This window comes from Rhodamnia argentea, chromosome 5 (assembly GCF_020921035.1).
Source record: "Rhodamnia argentea isolate NSW1041297 chromosome 5, ASM2092103v1, whole genome shotgun sequence".
In the NCBI taxonomy this organism is placed as follows: domain Eukaryota; kingdom Viridiplantae; phylum Streptophyta; class Magnoliopsida; order Myrtales; family Myrtaceae; genus Rhodamnia; species Rhodamnia argentea.
The window spans coordinates 229,973-244,498 of NC_063154.1; the positions used below are offsets into that span (position 1 = coordinate 229,973).

The window sequence follows — 14,526 nt, forward strand, 5'->3', positions numbered from 1 at the left end:
CGTCGCCTGAGAGATTCGAACTCTCGCGGGGAAACCCCATGTACTTAGCAGGCACACGCCTTAACCACTCGGCCAAAGCGACATTTACGGCAAAGCATGTGCGAAAATATTTAAATATAAATTTAGAACCACATTTTCCTGCGAGGTTCTAAGTACTATTTTAATTAATAGATCATTCGACCAAAAAAAATAATAATATCACTTACATGCAAAACTGATAAAATTTAAACGTGGTGATGTTCATGATTATAACAAATCGATCAGTAGGATGATCGGAAGAGAAAATGGGGCATTCATGCATATTGATGTGTTCTCATTTGTTAAGACAAACATCTACTGGTTGAAAATTTTGTCCATATGTATGTGCTTTTTCCTTGACCATCGGTGTGGCAACAGTAGTATCGCATGCTTAAAAGCTTTAACAAGCCTAGACGTTCTTCAACCAGTGCTGATAATTATCTCAGCATTCTTACAAATGTCCTTTGCCCCAGGAGCCACTGAATTGGATCCATCTGGGGCTGAGGTATGTCTGGAGTTCTTAACAAACTCAGGTGCAATTTCATTAGTCATTTTCACACATGTCGCAAGTGTTGACTTATGTCTTAGCTTGTAGATCTTGGTGAAAGTCTTCTAGTAGCTGTTAATCTGTTCTGCCAATTGCATAACGTTACCGCTCTACTTTGCCATTGTATACATATGTATTGGTTGCATTAGTTCCCTTCATAAATTGTTTGCTGTGAAAGTTTACATATCCATTGGCAGCGAGTTATGCTAAAGTTGTGTATTTCTGTGTCAGTTGATTGACTGAATTATAGGATGTTATATCTTCCTGAAATGCGTAGTTCCTGTCCCATGTAAAGTGTTCCAAATTCATATTCGAATTAACTTAAGCCATGAGAATAGAAAGATATTGCATGTTTTGAGCTAGGAGATAAAATACAATAGGACGCTTTGCAGATTTCCCATCTCGCTCTTTATGAAGTCATCATTTCGTATGGTATACCGTTGCTTCATAACTACAGTGAAGTCTGTGGTCTATCGTTGTGGCTTGGCAAAATAAGAGCTATGTCAGTTATTTGATTGTTTATTTGATTGGTTAGTGACAGTTGCAGGAGATCTCACAAACATTGTGTTAGATCCGATACTTATCTTTGTCTGCCATTTGGGCATCAGTGGTGCTGCAATTGCGCATGTTCTTTCTTAGTGAGTATTTGCCATCCATCCATTGTTTGTTTTTGATCTGTATTTATACATCCAGAAGTCACATTGATTTCATACATTCATCTACATGTCATAACGTCTTCAAGAATTGAAAATCAACTATATTCTCTGTTTCTAAAGTATCTTGTGATTATCCTAGGTACTTAATATCTATTATTCTACTACGGAGACTGATAAAACAAGTTGATCTCTTACCTCCGAGCCTTAAAGATTTACAATTTCACCGGTTCTTAAAGAATGGTCAGTGAACATTACTAAATGAGCAAATTCCTAAAGATACATGTATCAACCGAACAAATTTATGTTCTTCACAACTAAACAAATTTATTGCTTTGTCCTTAATATAAAATATAAATACTGATACTATATTTGTTCAAAATTATGATCACGTGCTTGGCCGGTGTTACAATACAGAAAAAGCTGGCCCAATGACAAATTTAACAGTCTTCGTGTTTATAATGCTTTATACTCTCTTATGAAATTTGGGATCAGTACTATTCTTAAAGGACTTATGTTCGTTCATACAGGATTTCTTTTATTAGCAAGGGCAATAGTGGTCACATCCTGTGTACTATTGCTGCCTCAATGGCTGCACGGCTGGGTCCAACACCTATGGCCGCATTTCAGATATGCTTGCAGGTTTGGATGAGCTCATCATTTCTTGCTAATGGTTTGGCTGTTGTTGGATAGGTAAAACTGCTTACTTGAATACTTTCCTCGAAACAAGTACTTCTTGACTGTGTGAGGCTTTCTTTGAATCTTTAGGGGAAGCAAAATGATGTACGTGAGGCAATTAGTTTCTTGAACAACAAGAAGGAGATTTCTTAGAAGTGTTGTTTGCTTTCTTGACAAAATGTAGTACTGCATAAAGAAATCTTTTTTTGTTTTCTATCTCCAACGGAACTTGCTTTAAAATGGTCACCTTCCACTTGAGCATATTAGCAAAATGTCAAAAAGAGGACGTAGTGCAGTTTGGTATTTAAGGCTAAAAGGAAATGAGGAAGATTTCGGAGGTACCAATCCTGGGTTGAATTTGTGAACTGGAGTTATATTTTAGTGCTGGTATAGCATATTTGAAGGTTTTGCAAACAGCTTCTTTCACCACCTAGCTATTAGCAAAATGCGAAAAGGAAGTATGATCGATCACATTAGTTGGTAGTTGTCATTCTTGATATCTTTGGAAGTAGAGCGTCTTACTATAAAGGAAACTACTTTGTTCATACATATTAGAACTCTCAAATCTTAACTTCTTGGCCATGATTTTTGTGGTGTCATCCTTGTTTATAGAAGTTCTTAATGTTATAATATGCAATTTTCTGCCATAGTGTTAATTGACTAACATGTCTTTTCTCTACAAATGGGCAATCCTAGCATGTGCATTTGCAGAGAAAGATTACGACAAGGCAACCGCGGCTGCATCTTGGGTACTATAGGTACTTATCGTGATAAATGATAAATCATTTATTGAACCAATTGATCTTGTAAATTTTGAGATTCCCAAGGGCAAAGAGAAAAAAAGAAACCATCTGAAAATACTATGACTGAATGACGAAGTAGTAAATACGAGCATGAAGACCAAAAACGTGTGCACATATTCAACCCGGTAGAGATAGAAGCATCATACCACTGCCTTGTCTCCAAATACATGGGACAAAGAGGTGTAGCATGCCAAGGTTCTTTTTTAGATGAAACTAGCACATCATATTTCAGGAGAAGACATCTAGTTGTTTCTCCAAGATATTCATATGGAAAAGGCATTTCTATTTATTACATCCCTGGACGCGTGCAAAGGCACATACATATCGTGCATGCCTGTTTTTGCATGTAGGCACACACACATATGCACACCCTTAGATGCAAAAAAGTACAAGAGTGTGGCTGCCACTCCTATCAATATCGTTCTAGACCTCGGCAATGTCAAATATCTCATCCTCTTTTTGTCCTGATCATTTAGTTGGTCACTGTGCTATCCACCCTCGCAGCACTTTAGCTAACACGTCTTGTTTGCTAACTAGACACTCCAATTCCTAAACTATTAAATGATGCAGATGGGATTTGTTCTCGGCCTAGGTCTTGCCCTGCTTGTTGGTGCTCGCCTGAGATTCGGATCCGGAGTATTTTCAAGTGATGTCAATGTTCAACATCTCATATTTGTTGGCATCCTAGTATGTTCTCTCAAGTAGCTCAATGTCTTATAGTAAAAGTTTTCTTGCATAAAATGATTCAATCCTCTTTATGTGCATAACAGTTTGTTGCAGCTACACAACCAATCAATTCCTTGGCTTTTGTCTTTGACGGCATCAATTTTGCAGCATTGGATTTTGCCTATTCTGCATATTCCATGACAAGCCCCTAAATCCCTGCTACGAAGAGCCTACTTTATTCCAATTCTCGTGACTTCCAAATACAATCACTTTCTTTTTCTAATAAGTTTCTATACACAGGTTGTGGTCTCCATTATTAGAGTCCAACATTCCTTCTCTATAAGACTGACGGTTTTGTCGGAATATGGATCGCTATGACTATATATATGGGTCTTCGAACTTTTGCTGGTATATGGAGGCATGATTTCCTTCTTTTTTGACATTTTCCCGATGAAATATGTCATCTCTATCTTATTACAAGAATTTCCACCTCAATGGACCATTTTGCCTTATACCTGTTGTGGAGAAGTTTGATGATTAAGCACCTTACTGTTTGGAATCAATTTATCAACCCGAAGCGTGACGCTCTTTACCATAATCCACTAGCTAGTATTATAGAGTGGTCATCCTCGCAAGGATAACTTTCATGAGCATGTGAAAATAACGATTTTGCTTTGTTTGATGCGGCTTTGTAGAATGGGAACTGGAACTGGACCATGGCGCTTTCTCAGGGGAGGACTTCTTCCACAACATTTATGATTGTAGAGTAGCGATCCCCACTTCCACAACTCATGTGCTTTTTCATAATTTCCCTAGTGGCCATAGATCTCTTACATTACACAGCTTCCTTCCTACCCGGTTGTTTTCCTAGTTTACCTGCTCAATAAGTTGTTATATACATATGTTCTCAATCTCTCTCTTTTAAGTCGGAGTTGTCTGAGATGAAGACTGGGCATGCCTGGCTCGTCTTGACCATTGAGAAGTTGACTAAAGGAAAGTTGTGTTTGGCCTATGTGTGGTACGCATTGGCGCTTTATCAGAAACTGAAGATAGAACTAGCCTCCTTACCTTGAACATGGATTCTCTCTGTTCAAGTTCGGATAATTCGACACCTTGAATTTACCCAATAAGAACGCACCTACCTGAGAATCACGTTAGATGTCCGACTACAGCAACTGAAGCAACTTTTTCTAAGGAAAATTTAGATTTCGTCATAACCTTGAATTTCCATCTATAGTGAGATCCACACATTTACTAATTGGACAGAATAAACAGCACAGCATATTTAAATGCACAGACATGATGTGAAAGTTCAGGGACGTTTACTCTTCACAGCAAATTGGAATCTCAATGCCGAATCACTCTCTCTGGCGGTATAGTAAATTCTCCCAGCAGGATTTTACTCCTAATTTACCTCATAATCACAAAGGATCTACTCATTGGTGCGTGTAATTGAATTCCAATTTGCTATAGCTAACTGCAGCGTGTTAACGTCGCAAGTAAAAGAGCTTTGGATGAAGTCGATGAAAAATGCAAATAAGCTTACCCGATCATTTTGTTCTTGAAGTGCATGGTGTAGACGAATTGCAGGAGTGCCATAAAAGGCTGCATTAGCCGAATCTCTTATTTATCACCGTTTGGGCTTACTAAAGTTGTAAGATATCCACACGCGCAAGCACAAGCACAAGCACAACCTGGGAACGCTTTCCCTTCTGTGTCGTTTGCTATTTGGGGCATGTTATGCTCCCAGCGGTTTCCAGACATGAATAAGATTGACAGAGTGGATGCATGATTTCCTGCGATTGACATAAAAACCAGACTACTTTAAAGGCATTATTCAATCATGTTAGCTAACAACGTACGTCCGATGGCATCAAAATTACCTTGAAACTAGCCATCAACGCAGGTTATAATATGTTGTACATGAATTTGGTCTTTTTCGTGTTACATGCCAGTCGTGAACTAATAAAATTTATTCTCTTCCATATAAATCAAACACGGAAAAATGGCTTGTCTATTTGTACCTTTACGATTTTCTAAGATAATACTCCAAGAATGCATTGTACACACTCACATATATATGCATATCTTTTTAAAATGCGACGGTGAGATTTGGAGGCCATTTCTTTGTATCGTAGCTAGCTAAAGAGAAATCGTTCTTAAAGAGCGTTGTAGTCATAGGAAGCTCACCATGCATTTGCTGGGGAACCAAACAAGAGTGGAAGTTTCTCCGTGGTTTCGGCCATGAACTGTGTCGGGGCTACGCGCATGAGTTCAGACAACTTTTTCGCGAATCTCTGGTTTTATTTTATGATCACGCTCAGGGTTGGGTAGGCCACACGTCCGAGGTGGTTGAATCATATCCGCGGATCCAAATACATTCCCATTCCGGGAAAATGCTACAATATTGCTGCCAAACTCGGACGAATTTCATTCCGCGGAATAGACTTCTGGTACCACTTCTTTTTTTATACGGTAATGCGATTGTTGCTGGGGCAGTTCTTACCCGGCACAGGTTTACACGATCCCACAGATAATTAGGTGGGCTAAGTTGGCCCCGCTTTTCAGATTCTTTTGCCTCCGCCTTCAGTTGCTTCTTGCTTCTTAGGAAAATCCTAAAATTCTTCTAGAGATATATAAGATATTTCCCCAAACATCCACCTCACCGTCAGTTTCTCCGTTTTTCTTGCTTTGTTTTCAGCCTTTTTTTTTTGGACGGAATCCCAGGCATCGGGGCGAATAGCATGAGTTTCTTTTTTTAGTCTTTTTTAAAAGCACCATTCGAGCAGTCATCTTGGGGAGGGGGAAGCTGGGGGAATCTTGTCTGAATAGTAACGTCTGTTCATCCATGGACAGAGGTCCTTTTTAAACTTTTCTCCAAAGCGTGAGTTGGACTTGGACTTGAACACTGCGGTGTTGTATGACTAGGGGAATATGGGACCGAGGGAGGTTGCATCGCTTTTTGTATCCTTGTACGGACGTCGAGCCGTCTGATATCTTTCTTATATTAATACTCCTGACTTTTGTCGCTTCACCCGAAAAAGAACCAAGCTTTGTCGTGCTTGATATCTGCCCATCTCGATGCCATCGCTTGTTATCTCATGCTCTGAATCTGGCCAACCTCAGTGTGACACGCAAACACTAAATAGGTCGGTTTGTCCGTTCATGTACCTTCATCTGTCCTATTAACTAGCCTGTGGAATGTTTGCTATTCATCCATAAATAAATACGTGATAAATAATCTCCTTGCGCTCCCTTTGTTTGACTTGCTTATCATCTGGGTCTCTGAATGTTCACATACAAACATGCCGCAAAATTCCACACAAAATGGCGCTATTTGGTAGACAAAGTGGAAAGACCCTTGTGACTGATGTCTTCTTCTCAAGAGCTGAGGGAGGTTCTAACTGTCATCAATGCTGGGGGTGGTTGTGTTTATAGCGACTCTGATCTTATGCATGTCTCATTGTGTCCACTTCACCGTCTCCCCGTTTTTGAGAGGTACGGACTTCGGTACACTCCGCTAGAGTTCCTTGCCATGAAAGTCCATCGTAAACTCTCTGTCGTTTTGTGCTCACCTGCTGTCTTTCTTGTCACTCAACTACTGGTCACCGAATCGGACACTAGAATGTCATATATGTACTTCTTACATTATTTGATTGGACGTACTTCTCTGGAGTTTTTAGTGTTTCAGTTGTTTCTTTCTCATCCAAATCTGGAGCTTGCTACACTCTGCAGATAATGAACACTAGAAACCGATCACTTGATTGCGGTGCATCAAGAGCAACACTATCTTGGACGGCAGCAGCCTGGTTGAATTTGTTAGATTTAGAACTTTGGCAGATTACAGCTCAAGTTCATTTTCCTTAGAATATCATGGCTGAGGACTCCAATGCTCACGTTGCTGACGGTATCATTGAGGACAACAGTGATCCAAATACTCTAGAGGGCATGCTCGAAGGCAACGATCAACATGATCTTGTGGGCATGATAGAGGAAAGTGACCAGGATCTATTGAGAAGCCAATGGAAAATTCCGATCTCTGTCTTCTTCAGAGATGCAAGGTAAGGCTACTCTGGCTGCATCTTTCAACAGCCAACACTAAGGCTAGTTATGATTTCTCAATTACACTCTCCCGAATGCTCAGTGCAAGATTTCAATTAGCATTGACAAGATTTCATCTTTCACGATACCAATTATCTTGGATATTCATTCATGTAATGCTTGCTTGACGAAAGTCAAATGAAGTGCAGAAATGAATTAGCTTGCCAATCAACTCAACGACATGATGTCAAACGTTTCACTCTTTACTAAAGTCTGCCATGGGGTCTTAATTGTTCAAATCACGTCACGACACAAATAAGTTGGATGAGATGTACCTCAGCTCTTCTTTAATACTAAACAATGGATTGCAGGCATGTATTCAAAATGGATGAACTTGGTCGAGAGATATTGAGGATCGCTTTTCCCGCCGCCTTGGCTTTGGCTGACGACCCTGTCGCTTCCTTAATTGACACTGCATTCATTGGTCGTTTGGGTATGATGATCAAGTCTATGCTTTTTCACTTGAAGACTAGGCGGGTTGCTATTGTGATTTGTTGGATTCCATAATCTATAGCATGTCATGGTTTTGTATGATCATATTCATAGTTATCATAGAAGTCCAAGAACATGAAAAGTTTAAGCTAGTAGGAGCTCCGGGTTTCTATTGTTCCAAAACTTGATTACGAGGTTAGACCGATCAATTGAGTTTTTAACAGGGTTTTGCAATGGGAGTATTTCTTATAACAACTTTGATTGCCACGCTGGATAGCATGCAAATGCTTTTGGTATGATAAGGATTTTAGAATTTTCTGTGGATGAATTCTCTTGAGTCTGTCTTGCATTCCTAATGTCGAACATGTGGTGAATAGATGGCTGGTTTTGCCGATTTATCTACGGTTATGTGGATGAGTTCCTATGACGGCCACTTTAGAAACACTAGTTTCCAATCTGCATAGGACAATGATTCATTATACTTGTCTCTAGATGTCAAGAGGTGTGATAATTAGACAGACGCTATTTTTTATGGGAACTTTGTCATGTGCAGGTCCAGTGGAGCTTGCAGCTGTAGGAGTTTCTATTGCTATTTTTAATCAAGCTTCGAAGATTACCATATTCCCTCTAGTCAGTATAACAACTTCATTTGTCGCCGAAGAAGAAACTGCTGGAAAAAAATGTGCTGACTTGGAAGAAGATGACAACCCTAAGAAATGCTCAACTAAGAACATAGAAATGAAAGAGTTGATGCCTGATGATGAAATGCTTGAGAAATTGGAAAGGGGTTCCACCAACAGCTGTGAAGTAAAAGATTTAGTTCCAGCAGAAGGTACTTTATCTCTGAAATTGTATGTCTTGACTCATGCCACAAGCTAAGCTAATCGCCATTTATTGAAAATATTTAAATATTAAATCAACCCTTCCTCTAACAGTTTAAGCTTTTAGAACAAAATTTTTATTAGATAACTATTATAAGATAACGTCCCAATCAAGATATGTAAAATCAATGGGAGATATATGTGTAATATACGTGCAATATACGTGCAATTTTCAGAGATATAAATGATCAATAGAAATATCATAATTAGTTATGATATAGAAAAATATCATATGGAAAGTGCTCAATATCTGTAACTTCAAGCAGACCTCGGGTAGAAAAGGAACAGGAATAAAAATGAGCTCCAGATGTCAAACAATGCAGTGAGATTGGCTCCATGTCCTATCTCAAAAGCTGAATGAGTCCATCCGAAACCATTTTTCCCCTTTTTATTTTAATTTGGGGATGAAGTAAAAGTTTACATGCCACCCCCTTCCCCAAAAAAAGGTAATCTCCACAACAAATACAGGTGTTGGACAACAAATACAGGTGTTGGTAATGTTAATTCTTTCCCATCTCATGTTGTTAGTTTCACTAATTAATCGAAAGGCTTGTCGAGATATAAAGTCTCTATTAACTGTGCTTTTGGTTGACCAGATTTTATTGCAACTACATGTAAGTCTCCTCCAATAATCAGTAGCAAAACAAATAAAGCCAAATTGAGCAAGGAAAGGCGACATATCCCTTCCGCGTCTACGGCACTAGTAATTGGCGGGATCCTTGGTATCTTACAAACATTGTTTCTTATATTTGGTGCTAAAGCACTCCTGGCTCTTATGGGTGTGAAATCTGTAAGTCAATTTTATTATATCTTTTGCTAAAAAAATTTAACTGCTAAAAATTCTCCTAATTTTTATGGGTGCAAAGTTCTATCTGTTTGATATAACATATGACATACAAAACGTGCACTATACCTTCCAAAGGTTCCAACTCTTAATATGGCTCCATGAGGGGACGCGATAGATTTAGATTTGAACCCCCATACCGGGAGAACCTTTGCAGCCCTACCTATAGGCAACAAAGCGCCAAAGCTGCAATAATCGAAAACAGACTACATAGTGGAAAACGCTTGTCATAATTTGTCTGTCAGATAAGCCTGCTCAGATGGACATATAACAACGAAACATAAGTTGATCATGCCAATTACTCATTTTTCTTTTGTACTATAAGGTTAGTAGTAGCAACATTATTGACCCTAGGTCTCGCTATTTTAGTTTTCCGTTTGCTACATGATCAATTGCTTTTCGAGTAACATTCAACTTGAGAATCTAATCTTATGACTAAGCTAGTAATGACTAGCATTGTCTTGACATTATTTTAACTAATTGCATGTGTTGCTTGTTTGGACAGGGGTCTCCTATGCTAACCCCTGCTATAAGATACTTGACATTAAGATCACTAGGGGCTCCTGCCGTTCTTCTTTCTTTGGCAATGCAAGGCGTGTTTCGAGGTTTCAAGGATACCAAAACTCCTCTCTATGCCACTGGTATGAGAGATAATATCCCTATTCTTTCTCAAAACTTCCGTATCCAACTATTGTGTCAAAATGGTAAATCTACATTTAAATGATTTAATTTATTGTGGATTATTTTATTTTCTTAAGAACTTAATCTCTGCAGAAATGGGCTCACAGTGTGTGTGTGTCTATATATATATATATATATCATAATTTTTCTTAAAACTTCACGTTATGTGTAAATCAAGTCTTGTACGTGAAATTTATATCAACTAGATGAATGAAGTGTCAGAATGTGAAATCCAATCATAATATTTGATACAAGGTTCGACAAGGAGAAATCACCTTTGGGCCAATGAGACAGAAAAAAACAATATTGTTGATCGATTAGAGCTGTTCCATTGGAGCTTCAAAGCATCAGATTTTCCAATTTCTTTAAAGTCTAAGCGGGAGGAAGAGTGCTTTTCTGGACAAATTTGCCAACTGACAGTCATAACTTACATAACTTAGACTTTAACTTTGCGTTGTGAAAGTTAACAATTCCATTAGCAGTAAGTTATGTTATATTTGCCTATTTCTTTCTCAGTTCACATGACTGGATTATAGGATGATATGTCTTGTCAAAACGTGCAGTTTCTGTCCCAGATAAGGTTGTTGCAAGTCCATCTTCGATTTAACTTATGCCAGGAGGATAAAAAGATAGTTAATGTTTTGAGTTAGGATATATAATACAATAGGAGGGTCTAGAGATTTCCCATCTTGCATTTTACAAAATTATCGTTTTGTAGGGTATGCTGTTGTTTCATAACTACACTGAAGTTAGTGGTTTTTGTGGCTTCGTAAACTAGAACTATGTTTATTCCCGGTAGTGGTTTGATTGCTTATTTGATTGGTTAATAACAGTTGCAGGAGATTTCACCAATATTGTCCTAGATCCAATACTTATCTTTGTCTGCCATTTGGGCGTCAGTGGTGCTGCAATTGCGCATGTTCTTTCTCAGTAAGTAGTGCCATCAATCCATAATTTTCTTTAGTTTGTACTTATCTCCCGAAGTTACATTGATTCATATATTCATATGCCAGTCATAATTTCTTAAAGAATTGACAATCGACCATATTCTCTATTTTTATAAATTTTCTTGATTTTGGCAGGTACTTAATATCTCTTATTCTTCTATGGAGGCTGATGAAACAAGTTGATCTCTTACCTCCGAATCGTAAAGATTTACAGTTTCGCCGATTCTTAAAGAATGGTAAGTGAATATTCCTGCATGAGCAAATGCCTGGATACATGTATCAATTAAACAACTTTATTGCTTGGTCTTCCTCCTCCTTTCAACAAAGGGAGTAGAGTTGCCCTTTAGGTTCTACATTTGTCTAATATGAATACTAATAATTTATTTGTTCATAGTTTTACAATCATGTGTTCCCCCAGTGTCATGATATTGAAAAAAGGCTGTCGCAACGAGAAATTTTATTGTCTTTGATGTTTATATTGCTATATACTCTATTCTGAATTATGAGAATATTACTAATTCTAAAGGAATGCTTGTATCCGTTCACAGGACTTCTTTTGTTGGCAAGGGTGATAGCTGCCACAATCTGTGTTACCCTTGCTGCCTCGATGGCTGCACGGCTGGGTCCAACACCTATGGCTGCATTTCAAATATGCTTGCAGGTTTGGATGACTTCATCACTTCTTGCCGATGGTTTGGCTGTTGCTGGACAGGTAAAACTACTTCCTTGAATACTTTGCTAGAAACGAGGAATACTTCCTCATTGTTTGATGCCCTCACTGGATCTTTAGGTGAAGCAAAACGATGTACATGAGGCAGTTAGCTTCTTGAACAACAATAAGGAGATCTCTTAGAAGTGTTGTCCGATTTCTTGAAAAGATGTAGGCCCCCATCTAGAATTTTTTTTTTCTCCCCTGTATACTTTTTAGTTTGATCCAGTTCCGAACTTGCTTTAAAATGGTCATTATCCACTTGAGCATATTAGAAAGATCTCAATAGAGGACATAGTGCAGATTGGTATCAAAGACCAGAAAGAGATGAGGAATATTTCAGAGATACCAATCCTGGGCTGAATTTGTGAACTGAAGTTACTTTTTCAGTGCTAGTATAGCACATTTAAAAACATAGAGGAAAGTACTTCAGTCATGAATATTAGAACGCTGAAATGGGAACTTCTCGGCCATGATTTTCATGATGTTTGATTTAGTAAATAAAGGAAGTACATTCCTTTGAAGTTTTTCTTGTTTGCTACAAGGATTGTGCTATAGCCTCCTCGTATGTGCCACTGATTATACCATCGTCCTATATCTTATAACATCCGCCATCAGCCCTGTATCAATCATTATAGAAGTTCTTCTTGATGTTATATTGTGCAATGTCCTGCAATGCCATTTGTGATCATTGACTAAGATGTCCCTTTTCTACAAATAGGCAATCCTAGCATGTGCATTTGCAGAGAAAGATTATGATAAGGCAACTGCAGCTGCGTCTAGGGTATTACAGGTACTTATTTTGATGAAAATTAATGACTTTTCGAATCACCTGATCTTGTGAATTGGAGATTCCCAACAACCAAGAGAAAAAAGGAAGCACCTGAAATTGCTTAGACTAAATGATAACCAGTAAATGAGCATGAAAAGAAAAAATGTGCGCAAATATTCAACATGGTAGAAAGAAGCATCATATCCACTTAATCTTATTTTGTTGCATTGTCTCCAAACACACCACATCAAACAAAGCAGTGCAGTACTCCAAGATTCTTTCTGGCCAAACTCACATCCATACAGATAACGTGCAGGGAGACACACACATATGGTGCATACCTACTTTTGCATGTGACCATACACATATGTACAAAGTGTGGATTGTAGGGTGGCTACCACCCCTATCAATATGTTTCTATGTCTCAGTCAATGTCAAATATCTCATCCTATTAGCTACGCCATACCTAACACTTGCTAGTTGCTAACTAGGCATTCTAATTTCACGACTATCAAATCATGCAGATGGGATTTGTTCTCGGACTGGGGCTTGCCGTGTTTGTTGGTGTTGGCCTGAGGCTAGGATCTGGAGTATTCTCAAGCGATGTCAATGTTCAACATCTCATTTTTGTGGGCATTCCAGTATGTTATTTCAAGTAGCTCAATGTCTTACGGTAAAAGTTTTCTGACATAAATTGAGTAGATCCTCTTCATGTGCATGACAGTTTGTTGCCGCTACACAACCCATCAATTCCTTGGCTTTTGTCTTCGATGGCGTCAATTTTGGAGCATCGGATTTTGCCTACTCTGCATATTCCATGGCAAGCCCCTAAATCTCTGCTACCAAGACTAGATTTATCCAGCTCCCCTTACTTTGAAATATATTGAATATTCTCTAATAAGTTTCTTTATGTAGGTTTTGGTCTCCATTATTAGCATTGCTTCGGTATTCCTTCTCTCTAAGAGTGACGGTTTTGTTGGAATATGGGTCGCTCTAACTATATATATGGGTCTTCGGACTCTTGCTGGTATTTGGAGGTATGATTTCCTTCTTTGGAAATTTTCTAGATGAACTCTTTCATTTCTATCTCATGACATGAATTTGCACCTCAATCGACCATTCTGCCTCTATCTGTTGTAGCAAAGTTTGACGAAGAACTAAGTTAAGCAATTAATTGCATAGAATCAATTTACCAGTCGGAAGCAGAAATCTAATTTCCAGTATTCATTAAGAGTACTATATAGTAGTGATTCCCAGGCTAGGACAATGTTCATGAGCATTTGAAGATACAGTTTTGCGTTGTTTGATGTGGTTTTGCAGGATGGGGACTGGGACTGGACCTTGGCGCTTTCTCAAGGGAGGACTTCTTCCATAGCATTTATGATATCAAACTTACCTTGAAACTCTTCTTAGATAGTCCACCCCATTTCTACAACTCGTGTTTGTTAATAATTTCCATAGAGGCCATACATCTCTTACATTACACTTCGTCCTTCTTACTTGGTGGGTCTCCTAGTTTACCTACTCAGTAATTGGATGTTCTCTCTCTGTGCACGCGAGCACGCGTTCACAATGCGTCCGAGTTGTACAGGATGAAGCATGGTCATGCCTGCCTTTTTGTTTACCATTTAGAACTTTTTACTGAATGGAAGTTGTTTTCTTGGCGTATGTGTTCTACTCATTAGCGCTTTAGCAGAAACTGAGGATAGAAATAGGCCTACGTACCTTGAACATGGATGCTCTCTATTCAAGTCCGGATAGTTCGACACCTTGAATCTTCTCAATTAAAAACCC

At 38.6% G+C, this 14,526-nt stretch overlaps 1 protein-coding gene and 1 non-coding gene across 3 annotated transcripts; one reads left to right on the top strand and one right to left on the bottom strand.

The window, feature by feature from the left end:
• Positions 1–82, bottom strand: TRNAS-GCU. The gene has a single exon. It is a non-coding gene; the product is annotated as a tRNA-Ser (tRNA).
• A 6,938-nt stretch (positions 83–7,020) lies between these two features.
• Positions 7,021–14,465, top strand: LOC115753091 (protein DETOXIFICATION 43-like). Of its 2 annotated transcripts, XM_030691589.2 has the most exons (13): positions 7,021–7,426; positions 7,778–7,899; positions 8,452–8,730; positions 9,376–9,569; positions 10,129–10,264; positions 11,138–11,234; positions 11,387–11,487; positions 11,800–11,963; positions 12,682–12,753; positions 13,257–13,373; positions 13,457–13,552; positions 13,648–13,769; positions 14,053–14,464. In XM_030691589.2, exons 1-13 carry the CDS (start codon positions 7,239–7,241, stop codon positions 14,105–14,107), a joined length of 1,743 nt encoding a protein of 580 aa, XP_030547449.2. In that variant the 5' UTR covers positions 7,021–7,238; the 3' UTR covers positions 14,108–14,464. The 2 variants fall into 2 exon arrangements, with proteins under 2 accessions (XP_030547449.2, XP_048134382.1); XM_048278425.1 differs by lacking the exon at positions 12,682–12,753 and having other exon boundaries at positions 14,053–14,465.
• Positions 14,466–14,526: the final 61 nt, after the last annotated feature.